Here is an 18,931-nt window from a genome sequence, read left to right on the forward strand (position 1 = left end):
CCCAATGGCTCAGCTATTTTCCTGTTAATCTGAAGTCACAGGCTGTCCTTCAAACCTTGTCCAAACATTTCATAAATGAGAGAGACAGAGAATATTCCACTTAAACTCAGAATGGCTCAATGGCAATTCAGCTCAATGGCTGACCCTCATGGGTGACTCCTTCTACCATCAATATCTTAGCATACCTCACAAAATGCTGTGCATTCTTACTTAGGGAGAATCTGCTAGGCCCCAAACTCTGTTGATATAAATGAAGTTAAAAGCAAATTCTTTTTTTTTTTTAAGTACTAGAATTTTTTGCTTTTTGGACTTTTAAAATTAATGAGTTTTTTAAGTTAAGCATTGTAGGGTGTTTAAAAGTATTTCTATTGCATTAAATTGTTATGGTACACAACTCATTATCACTTAGAATCTGAAAATAAATCTTTCTTTTTACCAAATAATTAACTTTCTAACCAATTAAAGAGCTAGTAACAAATGTGATTATTTTGAACCACAAATAAAACAATTCTTTATTTTTTTAAGTTTGTAGATGAATATAAAACCTTTATTTTGTTTATTTTTATGTGATGCTTAGGGTCGAACCCAGTACCTCACACGTGCTAGGCAAGCACTCTACCACTGAGCCACAACCTCAGCCCAAAACATTTCTTATTCTAGATCTTACCTGTGTGTGTGTGTGTGTGTGAGAGTCATGACCATTTTCTCTTGTTGGTTTCCTGCCCTGGTGCTTCACAACACTTTACATCAAAGCAAATTTGGAAAGAGGGAAACAGATAAAATTTCTATTCTGGCCTGCCTGTTACTCCAAGGTTGAGAGGATTCTTTGACTCAACCAACTAGTTGGGAAGTTCTGCTCCGGGCCTGTTTCTTACTTTCTTCAAATAGTATATTCTGTACACCAAGCCTTTTCAAGACTTATCACCAAAATCATTCACATGTTCTCTGTCTCAACCACCCACCAGACTCCTTAAGGAATTTTACTTTCCCAGAGGAAATTATCAGGATGTGAAGGCGATCTGGCTGTGACATCTGTCACCCCATTGGTTGCCAGGGTTGATTCAGCTGCACTGGCTGGCTAGTGTCTCCTTCCTCCCTCACTGCTCCTTGTGTGTCCCTCCAGAAGGTGCGTGCTCAGTCGAAGAGGACGACCTTCCCAGGTAGAGGAGGATAGAGGAGGACCCTTCTTTGATCAAGGGTATAAGGGTAGCTGCGCTCCCCTGCTAGAACCTCCAAACAAGCTCTCAAGGTCCAGAGGAAATTACCAGACTGGCAAAACCCTGATCTCATCATTAGGAATCTTCTTTGCCTTCTGAAATCTCAAACTTGAAGCTACCCAGTATTTTTCTCAGCATCCTTGCTTTCTGCCTTTCTTACTCCACATTCACTAATTGGCTTTCTCTCTCTCTCTCTCTCTCTCTCTCTCTCTCTCTCTCTCTCCTAACTCTTTAGTTTCCTTCAAAACTTGCTCCTCTTAGCCAGGCACTGGTGATCCCAGCTGTTGGGGAAGCGGAGGTTGGAGAATCACAATTTAGAGAGATCCTGTCTCAAAATAAAAGACAAAAAAAAGGGGGGGGGGCTGGGATATGGTTCAATGGTTAAGCACTACCTTGTTACCAGAGTTCAATCCATAAAACAAAAAACAAACAGAAAATTTGCTCCTCTAAAAAAGAAAGGTGTGTGAGAATCTAATGAAAATTGAGAGAAGTTCAGCAGAGTAGAAGAATGAGACCAATGGGAAGGAGCAGGGGAGAGAAATGGGATATACTGGGGATAATATGGGTCAAAGATATTGTTATATTGCATGCATGTATGAATATGCAATAATGAATCTCACCACATGTACAATTATAATGCACCCATAAACAATATGGAAGAAAACACTTGCACATCTTTCTTCAATAGCAGTTATGAAACCACTCCCAAAGTTGAGACTTGAATCCTTAAAGCAATTTAAACTTTGCCTTCTTCCTTAATCACACATTCACTATTAGTATACAGACTTCCTGGGTCTGTTCTTACCTCGTTCCTATCCTTTCCTGCCTTTCCATTCTGTTTTTGTGCCTGCTTTAATTCTACCTTTCTCCCAGGATTCCTTAGTAAGCTTTAGAATGACACTGTGCCTTCTATTTCTCTCTAGATTGCTAAATGTCTCTTTAAGTATTAGAATAGTTAATGCTTCCTTTCCATTCTATATTTTAAATATTAAATATTCATACTTATGAGTGGTTTATTTCTTTTGAGGATTAGGACTGTAAGATAAATTCACTTAATGTAAAAAAAATTTTAAGGACTGACAATTTATACTTATATTAGATAAAACTGTAAAATGTCATCATTGCCAGGCCATCTTATAATTAAAAGTTTCTGTTATTTTTGAAGTACTACAAGAGGTTCCGATTCCATATATTGGATAATAAAATGGTAAAGCAAACATTTATATACCTAAGTATATAAGTACATGTACTTATATATTTAGGTGGAATGTTTAAGTGGAATATTCTAAAAACTCTTCCTGTCAAATCAGTTTATCTTTGATCTCTTTTTTACTTTTTTGGGGGGGGCAGGTATTGAACTCAGAGCCACATTCCCAGCCCTATTTTGTGTTTTATTTAGAGACAGGGTCTCACTGAGTTGCTAAGTTGCCTTGCTAAATTGCTGAGGCTGGTTTTGAACTCATGATTCTCCTGCTTCAGCCTCCGGAGCTGCTGTGATTATAGGCATATAATACACCCAGGACTCTTTGTTTTTTTCTACTTTCGTGCTTTTCATGCATTGGTTTTGATGAATTTAATATGGTTTCTTTTGTGGCCAATGCATCATTGCTTAGCCCCAAAATGTTAAAAAGGCCAAGGACCGAGGTTTGATTTCCCAATGGCTCAGCTATTTTCTTGTTGATTTGAAGTCACAGGCTGTCCTTCAGACCTTGTCCAAACATTTCATAAATGAGGGGGACAGAGAAAGGGAGTCAGAATGCCTCGGTGGCAATTCACTATAAAACAAGTTAAGACACATGTTCTACTGTAAAGGGTTAAAGAATTTCATCCTCTCTCTTGCACAAACAATTCAGTATTTATTTTATTTTCATCATTTGCTGCAAATTGTACCCTTATGATCCTCAACAGTTCTCCTTTCTTCGGATTTGCCTTAGTTCCTGAATCGACCAGGCAGTTATGACTCAGTAAACATTTTGTAAGTTCAAGATATCACAGAGGAAAAATACATTTAATACACTTAATCTACCTGATAGAACAGCATTCCAACGTAGCATACTGTAGAGTATTGGTAGTTAACCCTTGTGATTGCATGCTCACTAGGAGCTATCTCTGCTGCTTGATGTCACCAGTTTGGGAAAAGGTCAAAATTCAAAATATGAATTATGTTTTCTACTGAATGCAAATCACTTTGGTGCTGCAATAGAGTTTAACTCCCATAAATCAGGGATTGTTTTTAATAGAAATGTAAAAGCTTTACTTAGTTCCCCTGACCCCGAACTCATGGTCTTCCTATAGTCTTTTTTTTTTTTTTTTTTTTTTTTTGTGGTGCTGGGGATTGAACCCAGGGCCTGTGCATGCAAGGTGAGCACTCTACCTACTGAGCTATATCCCTGGCCTAATGTCTTGTGAAGGTCATGAAAAGTGAATTATACAACCAGGAGCTTAGGGGAGACAAGAAAGCATTATATTTATTTGGAAGATTGTCATGTTTTATTTAGACATTCATTCATATTCTTTCTCTAATCTTTAAGCTGGATGCTTACTGAATTTACCAAGAGGCAAGTGTGCACAAAAAGAACATGGTTGATGGACTGTGACCCTTCGCTCTACTTCTATCACTAGTTATGATTAATTTTAAATTGGTAAATTCTCTTATTTAGTGTTTATTTGTTCTTTTTAGATATGCAGGACAGCATAATGTATTTTGACATATTATACATAGATGGAGTATAACTTATTCTAATTAGGACCCATTCTTGTGATTGTATGATATGGAGTTACACTAGTGGTGTATTCATATATGAACACAGGAAATTATATCCAATTCATTCTGACCTTCCTATTCCCTCCCCCCTCCCTTCTCTTTATTCCCCTTTGTCTAATCCACTGAACTCTATTCTCCACCCCCTCATCTTATTGTGTGCTAGCATCTGCATATCAGAGAGAATATTTGGCCTTTGGTTTTTTGGGATTGACTTATTTCACTTAGCATGATAATCTCCAGATCCATCCATCCATCCATTTACTGGCAAATGCCATCATTTCATTTCTCTTTATGGCTGAGTAATATTCCATTGTGTGTATACACCACACTTTCTTCATTCATTCATCTGCTGAAGGACTCCTAGGTTGGTTCCATAGCTTAGCTATTGTTAATTGAGCTGTTACAAACATTGATGTGGCTGTGTCTAAATTGGTAAATTTCTTAATCTCCAAATTTGTTTCCTTGTGAGAAAAAAATATATACTTGATATTGTTCAAAGAATGAAATAAGATGATGTACATTCATTATGCATGTTCTAGGTATTTTATGTACATCATCTTATTTCATTCTTTGAACAATATTAAGTATATATTGAAATTATGGCATTTGCCAATGAAAATGTGATGTGAAGCATGTATATAATATTAAAATTTCCAGAATCCACATTTTAAAAAGGAAAAGTTGATTTTAATAACATAATTTACTTAATTAAATATAAAATATAATTTCAGCATGTAATCAATATAAAATTATTAGTATTTTTTTCATACTGTCTTTGAAACCCAGAATGCATCTTAAACTTCCAACATATCCCAGGTTGGGCGCTGTTATGGTTTGGATCTGTAATATCCCCCAAAGTATCATGTGTTGAAAGCTTGGTTCCCAGTGCAGCAATGTTCAAAGAAGGGGATTTGGGGAAGTTATTGGATGGTGAGGGCTCTGACCTCATCAATGTGTCAGACTATTGATAGCTGATGGACTATTGGGAGGCGGTGGAAATGTTAGGCAGTTAGAGCCTGATTGGAAGAAGTAGGTGACTGGAGCATGCTTTTCTGGACTATTGTGTTGTGTTGTCCCATTTCCCTAACCCCCCCTCTTTCCCAGTAGCCAGGAGCTGAGCAGTTTTCCTCTCTCACTTCCTTCTGCCATGATGTTTTGCCTCACACCTCAGGTCCAAAGCATAGAGCCAGCCTACTATGAATGGAAACTTCTGAAACTATGAGCCAAAATAAATCCTCCACAGATTTGTTTTTTTCTCAGTTATTTATCATAGCAACAAAATTGACTAACACAGGTCCAAATTTCCGAAAGTAAAATGAATGTAGTCCTACCCAAAATAGTGTTTAATAAAAATGTTATTCTGCCTGTTTTGAATTTTGAATTAATTAAAATTACATACAACAAAAAATTTCAGTGCCTCAGTCCCAGTACATCACATTTCAACTGTTCAATAGCCATATGTGGACTAGTAGCTACTGTTTTGGACACAGTAGATTTGAACCTTCTCTAAAATTTTGTTTATACTTCCAGGGGTTCACGAACTTCATGAGGTTTATTTTTGTTTTATATGCCCCTTTGACTAAGAATGGCCCTTTCACACTTTAAAAACAAATTTACCATGTAAAAGATTCTACAGGTTTATTTTTGTATGTTCACTGAATAATATTCACGTTTGCTTATGAATAAATTCCTGAGGCTAAAGCAAGCAATTTTATGGAAGCAGGAAAGTGGGCTATTGATTTGGACTTGGAACAATAAGTTGCATCACTCTTTGGCCACTGCTTTCTATCACTGCGGTGTGATGATGGATTTAACTTCTACGTATTTAGGCTATTTTCAATTCCTGATAGGTAAATTTCATTGTTTGCACTTCTCAGAGTATGTATAAAGGTCAAAAAACCAGGCAATAGTCGCTGAACTTGCATAGACAGGGATTTATCCAAAACCCCTTTCTATTTTTAGCTAGAGTAACTGCTGGCCAATTTGTTTCCGGAGATAGAAATGTACCCAACTACAAAACGGACACGAGAAGGCTAAACCTCCGCCAGGTACTGCGTGGAATCTCCTAAGACTACTCCCACCGAAATTCCATAAAGTAACTATTTTTCTGTTGCAGCTTCAGCGGTCCCCAGCAAGCCCCGGATCCTGGCTCTGCTACCACCTTCTCTGGGCGCACCAAGACTCAGCGCGGCTCGGGGGCGTGGTCGGGCGCGGAGGGGCGGGGCCGGCCCAGAGGCGGGGCCGGGGAGGGAGAGGGCGGAAGTTCCCCGCAGGCCTTGGGGAGGACGCGCGCACCGGGAGTCACTTGTCAGCGCTCTACTGAGGCGGAGGCATCGCGGTGCCGGTCCGGAGGTGAGTGGCGGTGGTGGTGCGAGAGCGTATCCGATTCCTCACAGGGAGCAAGGGAAAAGCTGCTGCCCGCGCCACACGCGAGGAGGGAAGCCTATTTGAGAGGAGGAAGGGGCGCGCTTCGCAAGCGGGTGGCTCCTCAGGTGCTTTCTGGGCTCGGAGCGGCGGAGGTGGGCGAGCGTCGGGGAGGAAGGAGTGCGGGTGAAAGGGCAGCGGGAGACTGGGCGTGAAGCTGGAGGGCGAGCCCTGGAAGTCTTCGCAGCTCTGGCTGGCCGGGACCAGAGCACCGGAGACCGGGGCGCGGGAGCGGGCGCCCAGGGGCTCCAGGACGCCGCCGCACCGACCCGACTGGCCGGCTCCCTGCGTTGCTGGGCACCGCCTCGACATCGGGTGCACTCTCGTCCAGCGCAGACCTCTCAGGGGTGTTGGGAGGCAGCGGGACCAAACGGTCTTTAATTTTTGTTTGCTCTCAGGCTACTTAGAAGCATTTATTTCTCCCTTAAGGATTCACAATAGCGTAACCTGTTTGGGGAAAACTTCCGTGCGTCCAGAAATAAAACTAGCTTGAAAACAAATCTGTCACGAACACCACATTTATTAATACTTGGCATATTTGATGGGGACTTTTGTAAGACTGTGCCTTCGGTACGTTTGACAATAAGTGGAAAAAGGAAGGGCGTATAGAACCGGTAAGAACTTGGAAAGAAAATTCGTGGCTGCGCAGGGCTGGGCAGGTTTAGGGTGTGATCTCCGGATCCTATCCCAAGTCCGCCTTCCTGACCGTGAGGACGTCTGAACCCGCCTGCCACGGAAACAGCCTGCTTGGGAGCCTTATTTGGCAAACAGGGCTAGGCGTGAACCTCAGCTGGAAAACTGTCTTGTCGACCGCTTTCATCCTGTTCCTGTAGCGTTAGTTCTTCAGCATTACCTCTATTATCAATAGTGTGTGTGTGGGGGGGAACTCAAGATGTTTCTCTTTCATTTCAGGCCCCTCTTGTCACTCAGAAGTCCATCATGATCTCTCTCCTCTCTCCCACCCACCAAAGAAGTTGGGACACAAAGTGTGGGAAATGCCAAGCTTCCCTTCTTAGTACCAAGAAAAGACTGTTTTAGACTTTCCCTAAAAGAAAATCCAGAACTATACAGAAATTCCAACATTTTCTACGTGCTTGAAAGCAGAATAGGCAGAATAGGCTGCTATTTCCTGTCTGCTTGGCATTCTACGAAGGGTTTGGGCACTAATAACTCCATGGAGGAGACCTGGAAAAGGCCAATAAAAATATTGCCAATGCTTAGGGATCAGAATATTTTAAGCAAATGAATTCCAAGTGAAGCTAGTAGGAGAATCTAGAAAAGAAATAACACTGGTTTTCTTTTGTGGCTGTGACCTTGCCAATGCTAGAAATTTTCATAACAAATGGGAGAAGTGAGGAAGAAAATCCCCAAGTAAAGAGAAGTTAATTATATACATGGGTTGATATGTACATGAAATACATTTTTCTTGTAGAGAAGACTGGGACCATAGGAAGTTTAGCCTAATTTTCATCTTTTTCCCTCTGTCACAAGTTAAAGGTTAAAAAAGAAGGACAGAGGGCATGTAAAATAACAGTTGGATTTACGTAAATCTGATTTGTATTGTATGCCAACATCAAGACTTTTCATCTACTCATTTTAGGAAAATCTCTTTATAATGGGAAAGGAATTAAATTATGTGTAGTTTCTAATTAACTCCTAGCTATTCGCTTTTCACCTATGTGTAGAAATTTGACCTTTGCTGTGGCCTTTTGATTCTTTGTTAGTGGTCTGCATATATACTTCAGTCTTGAAATAACATGTTATTGCCTGGTGGTTAATCCACTACCATGCCTGTGGAAATGCTCGGGTATTTTCTAGGTAGATGCAGTACACATTATCCCTGAATGTTTTTTTTAAGAACCAGGCTTATTTTAAAGTATTGCCTCATTTTCCTTTTTTGAGAAGAAATCTGTTTATATATACCCACTGGTTTAAATATCTACATTTGCTAATATGAATTTGGTGTGACAGGATAGAAATTTTGAAAGGATTAAAAAATGGAAGATATATTTTAAGACAGATAATAGAAGGTGATGATTTGACTTAACAGCTCAGATTTTCTAAGGAAGTGTGTGTCTTAGCTTAAAAAGTATTTTTTAAAAATTAGACCTCTGTTATATTTTTAAAAGAGAGACTTTTAATGTTTTTCTTTGTATTACATTAAAAATAATCTTCATTTCTCCTAGTATCTCCCACCACTGTAACAACCAATAGGAAACTCCACGTTAGACTTTTTAAAACAAATTATTTAAATTATTTAAAGTAGAGTCATTATGAGCATACTTAAAGCAAAACAAAACAAAGAAGACACTAGTTCTTTCCTAACGCTCAGATTCAATATCATATATTAGAGTTAACCTTGTACTTCTATGTTTAATCAGAGTCTTATTTACTGGGTGGTAAATGCTTACTTTCCACTTTGCCTGATGAGGTATGTGTATAAAACAAGAAGAAGGTTCTGACTAAAATATCAGCTATTATCATTGTCTATCTGAAGGAAAAGTAAATATTACTTTAAGTATGGAAAGTACCATGCCTCTATAAGAGGGAATATAAGTTGTAGTTCATAATTGGAGAGAATAGTTTGGTGCTATGAAAAGACAACTTGTCATTTTAAGTAATTGAGTATTTAGAAGACATGATTTGCAGTCTCCTTGTTTGAAGTCCTTTCATATGTTAGGATAACTTAGATTTTTAGGTCAGTGAAATTGAAGGCTCTTGTCAACCACAGGCAAAAAAAAAAAAAAAATGCATGAGGTAGAGGGAAGGGGAAAATCATTTTGAATTAATTCTGAAATAAAATCTTGTTCTGGGCTGGAGGTGTAGCCTAGTGGTAGAGTGCTTGCCTAACATGCCTGAGGCCCTGGGTTGGATCTGCTGATGTGCCTGCAGAGAGAGAGAGAAAGAAAGGGGGGGAGAGAGGGAGAGAGAGAGAGAGAGACAGACACACATACCTTGTTCTTATATACATTAATAAATTGTTGTACAATACATTGAATTAAAGTTTGTTTGTAAGAAGTCAGAAAACTGGATTGTAGCAAGTTATAAAACTGATCAAGTATCTATATAAATATTCAGGTATGGAATTTTTAGACTATAGAAATTGTCGTGAGTTTAAATGTATGTCAATTAACTAATACTAATTTTTCTTTCTTTCTTTTTTTTTTTTTTTTGGTATTGGTGGATTGAACCCAGGGGCACTTAACCTCTGAGCCACATCCCTAGCCCTTTTTATATATTTAATTTAGATTTAGTGTCTCTATGAGTTGCTTAGGGCCTCGCTAAGTTGTTGAGGCTGGCTTTGAACTGGTGATCTCTCTGCTCTGGCCTCCCGGACCACTGGAATTACAGTCAGGCACCATGGTGCCTGGCAATTTTACTTTTTAAAGGACTGAAATTAGTGAAGAACTTAATAGACTTATCCTCTATATTTCTTCACCTCCTCCCCAAAATACTGAACATAATTTAGCTAGCTTTTTATTAAATACATTTAGGTATGTAATAAGAATTTGAATTAACAGTTTTGTTAACCATCTAATTTTCTTTCACAGTTTCTTGCATTTTCTGGCCTTGGACTTTGAGCCATTAGAACCATGAGCAATTACAGTGTGTCCTTGGTTGGCCCAGCTCCTTGGGGTTTCCGGCTGCAAGGTGGCAAGGATTTCAAGATGCCTCTGACAATCTCTAGTGTAAGCAAACTTTACAGATTTTATTACAGTTGTTCATTCAGTGCTTAGTCCTGGAAACCCCAGGGCTGAGTTGTTGAATATCTCCATTGATCTCTACTATACTTATTATAATTGTTTGTGGGGTTTGTTCTCAGCAGATTTAGTTATCTAATAAAGACTGCTGGTGGGAAAGGGACTTAGCAAGGATAATTGATTTGGATTTAGCTTATTTTCAGCTTTCTCCACATTAGCAAAAATAAAATGGAAAAGCTTTTGCTAGAGAGTAGATTCTTTTAAGTTTTTGAACCACATCAATTTGGGGAATTCTCTGGGCCTTAATTTCCTTCTATGTTACTTTATAAAGTTACCCTATGGCATTTTAGTAATCCTTTCCATCTCCAAAAAATGTTTTATTAAAAACAATTGATCAAGATTGATTAAAATGACTATTTTTGGTATTATTTCCTTAGCTCACTTTCTGGTGGAAGTGATAATCAACAATAAAATGTACCGAAACTACTTACCTTTGAAAAGAAAATGAAAGGATTGGATCTCCAAGTAGTCATCCTATGAATAATTGAGATTTTTGACCTCATTATAGATTTCCTTGAATGTATACTGTGTATGTATGTGTGGGTATACACACACACACACACACACACACATACATATGCATATATATATATATATATATATATATATATATATATATTTAATTTTTTTTTTTAGTTATACAGGGACACAATATCTTTGTTTATTTATTTTTATGTGGTGCTGAGGATTGAACCCAGTGCCTCACATGTATGAGGCAAGAACTCTGCCACTGAGCCACAACCCCAGCCCTATATTTTAAGAATACGTTTTCATGATAATTTTGATACTGATGAAGGGAATAATTACAGCTTCCATTTATTGAGGCTTGACTGTGTAAAGCACTGTTTCACTTATCATCAGTAGGTAATTATTGTTATTAATAACTTGTAAAACTTTCTTAACAGGGTATTTTTTGTGTTCCTAGATAAAAATTAATTTCATTTTTAAAATTTTTAAAATTTTGATTTATTATATATGACAACAGAATGCATTACAATTCATATTACACATATAGAGCACAATTTTTCATGTCTCTGGTTGCACGCAAAGTAGAGTCACATTCTTCGTGTCTTCTTACATGTACTTATCAATTTAAAAATGTACATGTTAATGGGGTACTCTGTAATACTTTGATAATGTGTACATTGTGTAATGTTTAAATCAGTTGAAAAATATTTATCTCCTCAAACATTTATCTTTTCTTGATGAAACTTTCAAAATCCTTTCTTCTGATACATGTGAATTTCTACTTTTCGTTTACTCAAATGATAGCTATGTACAGTTCCATATGTTGCTCTTTTCTTAACAATTTACCATGGAGAACTATCCTTATTAATATATAAGGAGGCTCTTTATTTTGGAAATAACATTTACTTAATCATAATGCCTGAATGAAGGGCATTTATATTTCCAATATTACTATTACTGTATGCAGTACTGTAGTGAATACCATGTAATATGTATGTGTGTGTGGGTGTATATATAGGTCATTTTGATAAGTTGTGTCAATTTGCACCCCTATACCATGCATGAAAATACCTGTTCTGTTTTCCTTTTATTCCAGTTCTAATACTCCCAGAAAACTTTGAAGTTCTTGCAAAGTGCTATAAATGTATTATCTTATTTAATTTTATACCAGTCTGTGAAATACTGATACTATTTCCCACCATACGGCAATGCTGTGAGCGCCTGGCTGGTGTGGAAAAGTTGGCTTTCATGTAGTTATTCTCTGCTCCCTCCCCAATAATTCACTTTATCTTTTTTTTTTAATATTTTTTAGTTATTGCTGCACCTTTATTTATTTATTTATTATTTATTTATATGTGCTGAGGATCGAACGTAGTGCCTCAAACGTGCCAGGCAAGTGCTCTGCTACTAATTCACTTTATATTAAATTTAGTTAGGTTGTTTCTCTAACCAGATATTTAGAAGGTTATAATTTTATTTAATTATATGTATGTGTATATATGTATAAATATGTATATATACTCTGCATCTTACAGTATACATCCATACATATATGGATATATTTAAATGCAACTTGATTTTGAAAGATTAAAAATAAGTTGGGGTTGGGGTTGTGGCTCATGGGTAGAATGCTTATCTAGCACGTGCAAGGCTCTGGGTTCGATTCTCAGCACAACATAAAAATAAATAAATAAAAGTAGTGTGTCCAGCTACAATTTAAAAATAACAAAAACTATATACACACACATATGTACACACACACACACACATATATATTTGTTTGTTACACCTATATATCCCTGTTAAAATATTACAAATTCCCTTTTACTGATCAAATTTTCATCATTTCTTGGCTGTGGATGTTCAAGTAGCTATTTTTAATGTATTACCAATTTCCCCTTGAATCTAATCAGATTTTATAAGAAAATATAAATCCAGCCTGCAGTTTTTTTTTTCTTTTTTTTTAAATTGCGGTGCTAGGGGTGGAACTCAGGGCTTCACGCATTGAGCAGGTGCTTTCTACCACTGAGCTAAGTTCCTAGCGCCAGCCTGCAATTTTAAGATTTGTGGTTGGGTGAAATTTTCAATGTAAAGTATCCCTATGAAAATGTGTGTTGTGACTAATTCCTGAGTGAGGCAGTGTTTTTCTTCTATCGAAGATCTATTATGAGGACAGAATATTGTCTGGTTTTGTTTTGTTAATATTATTTTATATTATTAGTATCATATTTTGATTGATTAAAGCTATTGCTCAGTTTAAAATACTTCAGTTTTTGCTAAAAAAAAAATAGTCCCAAAACAAATTGACATCTGAATGAAACAAGGTTCATAATTACTTTATTGTTTGGTAATTGGTATATAAATGGTATATGTAAATTATGTGGTACCATGCCTTTAAAAAGTTTTATGTGCTTCAGTTCTCTGGCAGACAGTTTGAGGTACTAGCTCCATGTTGTGTTGCTGATACAACGGAACACTGTGTACATACACATAGGTGCCCTCCCCTGGCACAGAGAAATGCCTTCCTTGTGTAGACAGAGTGCTAATTAAAGGATTTTGAACATACTGATTAAAAGAGACTATGGTAACAAAGCTGCTGAGTTATTTCTGTTCTCTTACAAAAGTCTTTGCCATCCACTGTGACCTTTTTGGGCCTTGTGCAGTGGGGCATGCAATTCATTCTGGATTGGAGAGGATCAGAAGGGGAGGGGGAGGAGAGAAGGGAATGTTGGCTCAACCCTGCTGCTGGGCTGTTGGCCTTTCATTATAGTTATTTTTAACCCCTTGTGTGGTTTAGTTTAAACATGCTAGTAACATTGCCTGATGAAGATTTGTGCCTAGTAACTAATTTATATTGTGGTAACATTATTAATGTTATAAAATTTTTACTTACTCTCATTGTAATTAGTGGTCCGATTATACTTATTCAGCTTTATTATGTAAGATTATTGGGATATTTTTCAGTGGTCATCAGGTTCTTTAATTGATGGTATCAAGAAGCAGTTAAAATTGAAAGCATGCCTTAAAACATGTAATTTAATGATTCCTTTATTTTAATGATGCATATGAAATTCTTAGCAGGGTTTGGCACACAGTATTCTCTCAATTGTTACCTTTTATAATAACACAAAATTAAAAGGAAAATTATTTAGCAACTTATAACTTTAAATCCCCCATAGTTATATACTTTTTAATTTATAGTCTACTGAGATTAAAAAAGGAAAAAGTAAAAAGCCAGAAGTTTGTGCTTAGTTAGGAATCTGCATCTTTATTTTTAGAGTTCAAAAGTATATAATTTTTTCTTTGTTTAGATAATATTATGTTGAACTCGGGAGGGCCATTTACATTCTTTTTAACATTGGAATATCAAGTTGTGTTTTGAGATAAATAAGCCACTGGTGGTAACTTAAACAGTCTGGTTTTTTTTGAGGTTTTTGTAGTACCAGTTTGTGAACATGTTGAATATGACTTGTTTCATGAAGACTAAAAACTATTAAATTTGAACACTTCAGTCAAGTTTGTTTATCCATCTGTATTGTATGAATTTTGTATGCTCTTTTGTAGGTGGATATCCAAAATTAGATTGGCAATTCCTGCTAACTTTTTAAAAAGAGCCTCAGATTCCAATAACTGTATGATCACATGTCATTGTCTTCAGTTTCTTATCCTTAAAATGGAGTGCTGGCCTAGAGGAGTTAGCAGGCTGTCTTTTTATGACCCTGCATTTATGGGAATTGCCCTGAAGCCATGGAATGTGGGGATGGGTTTCATTGTAGCAGTGTGGGTTTGTTGGTCTTTGCCAGTATATTTTATAAGAAGAAATAAGAGACTTGTTGCACAATTCAAGGCTATATTTTGGCAAGTTGTATTCCTCATGATAGAATTACAAGAATAATATTATATTTTTGAGTAATATCTTTTATGTTCAACATCCTAAAGTTGAATACTCTACTTTGTTTTCTTAAACTTATAAGTTTATTGAAGTTGCAAGATACAAGATCAATTTACAAAAATCAAGTGTATTTCTACACATCTGTCATGTTTCATTTTCTTATATCTAACTTTAGAACTTTTTTCTTCACCATCAGTATTTGACTTTCTTAAAGAAGGTCTCCCAGTTCTTCCTAATGCATTTTAAACATTTCTTTAGCAGATAAGAATGAAGTCAGACTTTCTAATACTCAGATAATAATGACTTTAATTCCAAGAAGTTAGGGGATAAGCTTAGATAAAATTTTAGTTGGATTTTTTGAAAAACAGAATGAATTTACCATTGTTGAAGTATGGAGTCCAGTTGGGAATAGAACAGAGCGAGAGAGATTTGTGAAATATTGTGCTGTGAATTAGTTTATTCAGTAGTTATAGGAATACTTCCTAGAAGTCATTCAAGAAGATACAAAGGCCTGGGGAATGCAAAGGTTGGATATTAAAGAAATAAGCACAATATTACAATGTATAATGAAATGACAAAGATGCTGATAAGTATTTCTCAGTTTTAGTGGGCATGACTCTTGTATTTGTAGGGATTGACTTCCTTCAGAAGAAACTAATTGAACTGATGCTTTAAGGATGGAACTTGAATACCTTCAAGTCAGCATTTCCCTGTTAATTTTTAGTGCATAGTGAAGATGAGGACTTTTCTTGCCATTACTTGATTCCTATGAAGCTGTGAACGTAGTTGAGTGATTCTCCAGACATGCCAGCTGCAGAGTTTCCCTCCTGAAGGAGGACAGAAAGACTTTCAGTCTTTCCAAGCTGAAATGGGAGAACTATCCTACCTTGAATAAATGGGCCCATTGTTAATTTTAAGCTGTTGAGTATTTTCTTTTACATTCCCTCCCAACTACCCTGTCATTATGCCAAGTTAGAAAGTTAATTTAGCTTATGTAACAACATAATGTATATTTCACATGTATATTCACTCTCTGCTTTTAAAATATTAATTGCCTTCTATGTGGGGTTCAGAGACCTGCTTTTTTCCTTGTGGCAGTTTTGTATCTTTTGTAATCACAAATGTCAAGAATCTGGAGATAATTCTGAATGTACTTTCCTGATTTATTGTTAGTATGTAAATAAAAATCTTATCAGTATGTTTTATGGCAAATCAGAGGTTTTAGGAAAAAAGGGACTTGCGTGTTTGATTTTAATACAAATAGGGCGTTTGGGGAAGTTGATTTTTTGGGAGGGAGAGTACCAGGGATTGAAGTCAGGGGCATTCAATCACAGAGCCACATCCCAGCCCTTTTTTGTATTTTATTTAGAGACAGGGTCTCACTGAGTTGCTTAGAACCTGGCTTTTGTTGAGGCTGGCTTTGAATTTGTGATGCTTCTGCCTCACCTCCTGAGCCATTACAGATGTGTGCCACTATGCCTGGCAAAGTTAATTTTTGAGAGGACTTTTACCGGTAGGCAGGACTTTTGTATCTGATGGAGGAAACAATATTGTGGGGTTTGGGTAAAGTAAAAATGACACTGTAGACCTAATTAAGGGTTTTCATGTAACCGGTTCACCTACTCATGACTTAAGTATAGTTTTACCTACTTAAATTGAGACTGTTGATTGAAGTCTGTGGACTGATTTTCAGTTATTTTTTAGAGCTTTTGAGGCAAAGAGCTTGTCTTTATGATAGTGGTTATTTAGGGTGCATGTGAATATACAGTTTACTGGTTGTTATTGTTCACAATATCCTGTTTGCAGTAGGTTTTACCCAGATTCCCATCTCCTCAGGACCAGTCATGTTCTTTTCCTCTAATTAAAACTTCATGGAAGGGGCTGGGCTTGTGGCTCAGCAGTAGACAGCTAGCCTTAGCACGTGTGAGGTGCTGGGTTCAATCCTCAGCATCACATAAAAATAAATAAGAAAAATAAAGGTATTGTTTCCAAACACAACTAAAAAATATATATTAAAAACTTATGGAAGAGTAAACTGATATGACTTAGTTAATCTAGAAGCAAATATTGCTTTACCCAAAAAGGGGCTGTTCCTTTTGTGTCTTAAGGGATTGTTATGTTTTGGCTTAGGCCAGTGAGACTCTAGGCCTTTATTTCAGTATCTGAGTTGCAAAAATATTGAGTGTGTATATAAAAATTGAAAAAACAAGACACTAGCATATGAAATATCAATGTTGATGCATTTGTAAGTAAATAACATAATGGAGATGAATAGAGTTCAGTTACTAAAGAGCAGTGGCTGTGGTATCCACTGATTCTTTAGGTAGTCTAGGTGCAGAGCCACTTCTTAGCCCTGGTTAGAAGGCAGGTTTGGTTATATAGTGTTAAAACTGAATTTCTCAAATCTTATATTTACTTCCCCCATGTCTTCCCTCACTTTTTCTTTCCTGTTGAAAAAGTGTGGTCAACTACCTTTTTGTAAATCTTAGATTTCTTTCATAGCCGTTGTTTTGTCACTCATTTTATGTGATAGTTACTGGAGTAAAGTTCATCAGCCTTGTTGGCATTTAGTACTCTGGGAGGGCAAAGCACTTGTAGCCAGTGTCCCTGATAGGCCTAAATGAAAGAAAGTGAAATGAACTTGAAGTTAACCGGAGAGAATGAAAAATAGATGTCTGGAAAAAAGCAAGAGGCAATTTTTGAAAGGTCACAATGGAAACAAATTTGGTACTTAAAAATCCTGCATAATTCTTCATCCCTTTCTGCTTACAAGTTTAATTTATGTATTTCTTTAGGTAATACTTTTGTAGAGTTCAAAATTCAAAAGATAAGGTAGGGCATAGAGAGAATAGCTTCTTGTTGTTCTGTCATTCATTTCTTTCAGTTTTACCAGTTTCTTGTGTGTACTTCCAGAGATAATTCATATAAATATATGTTAATAGGTATATATCCTCATTCCATTCTCAATACAAACACTAGTATCCTTTAAAACATATTTATTTTTTAGCATTTTCCTTTTTCTCTCTTAACCCAACAACAGTAAATATATCTTTATTATTTTTTTTAATTAAAATTATTTAGCTCTCTTTTACTTTTTTATTTTATTTATTTATATGTGGTGCTGAGAATCGAACCCAGTGCCTCACACATGCTAGGCAAGCACTCTACCACTGAGCCACAATCTCAGGCATCTTTATTATTTTTTAATAGCTATATTGTGTTTGGATTTGTCATAATTTGCTTAACTAGTTCCTATTGATGAACAACTAGGTTCTTTCTAGACTTTTGTCTTCATTGATACTACAGTGTAAAACTTGTGCATACATGCATACAAGTTTGTGAGCTAAATTCATAGAAATGGAATTGCTGAGTCAAAGTGTTGTGTACATTTGTCGTTTTGATTGATATTGTCAAATGTCTCTATAGAAATACTCCTGTCCACAATAGTACAACCTGTGCTGGCATGAATTTCAGCAGACTTTGATCTTTTCTAATCAGATGGGCCAATCTCCACCTCTCTCCTTTTTATAAGTTTAATTACAAGTATTCTACTAAGGATTCTTCAGGTTTCAAAGTGGTTTATTGTTTTCCATTTTTCAAAACAATTATGAAATAAAGATGTGCTACCCTTTTTTAAATGATGCCACTAATTTCTTTTTCTTTTATTAAAAATATTTATTTAGTTGTAGTTGGATACAGTACCTTTATTTTATTTATTTATATGTGGTATTGAGGATTGAACCTGGGGCCTTGTGCGTGCCAGAGGAGTGCTCTACTGCTGAGCCACAACCCTAGCCCAATGCCACTGATTTCTTATGGGTGCTAATTTTTCTAAACCCTTCATCCAGAGATTTATTAATGGTTATCTTTTTCATTTGTTTCCTATTTCTAAACAGATTTCCTCTCTATGTTAGCATATTATTCCCAATGATATGACAAAGATTTTTTTGTGTGTGAAGTAATAGTTTTTGGCATATAACTGTCATAGACCTTTTGAAAAATTAAGCAAGTCATATTTAATAGATTCAAGCTTGTTGCCTTTGGAATTTCTCCAATGGCCTAATATACTATCCGGTTTTTAATTCCACTCTTCCCTAGCTCCCTTTATATGATATGACTAGGAATCTGACCATTATGAGGTGTTTGGTACAGTTGTGGAACACAGTAAATTCACTCTTATGAGACTATGTTTTTATTATCAACATTTATTAGCTAGTAGAGCTCAACTGAAGTCACCTAGGTTTATAGAGTATTCCATTGCCCAGTGAGTCAGGCAATGTGAAAGGAAAGCCTACTAATGTGTGGCATAATATTATGACTTCATTTTTGCCAAGTTTAAGTAGCAGAGTGTATGTGCTGATAACCATGGTGACAAAAAAAGAGTAAAGGTACCACGGATATTTGT

General features: G+C 36.5%; 1 protein-coding gene across 1 annotated transcript in view; it reads left to right on the plus strand.

Annotated features, from left to right (window-relative positions):
- The first annotated feature begins 6,227 nt into the window (after positions 1–6,227).
- The window catches only part of Pdlim5 (PDZ and LIM domain 5), a 220,885-nt gene continuing 208,181 nt past the window's right edge, over positions 6,228–18,931 (plus strand). The window contains exons 1-2 of the mRNA XM_026407459.1: positions 6,228–6,333; positions 9,957–10,094. Coding sequence (XP_026263244.1) covers positions 9,999–10,094 — 96 coding nt within the window. The 5' untranslated portion in view covers positions 6,228–6,333; positions 9,957–9,998. The remainder of the gene's footprint in view (positions 6,334–9,956; positions 10,095–18,931) is intronic.

The sequence above is a fragment of the Urocitellus parryii genome, chromosome 10 (assembly GCF_045843805.1).
Source record: "Urocitellus parryii isolate mUroPar1 chromosome 10, mUroPar1.hap1, whole genome shotgun sequence".
Taxonomy (NCBI): domain Eukaryota; kingdom Metazoa; phylum Chordata; class Mammalia; order Rodentia; family Sciuridae; genus Urocitellus; species Urocitellus parryii.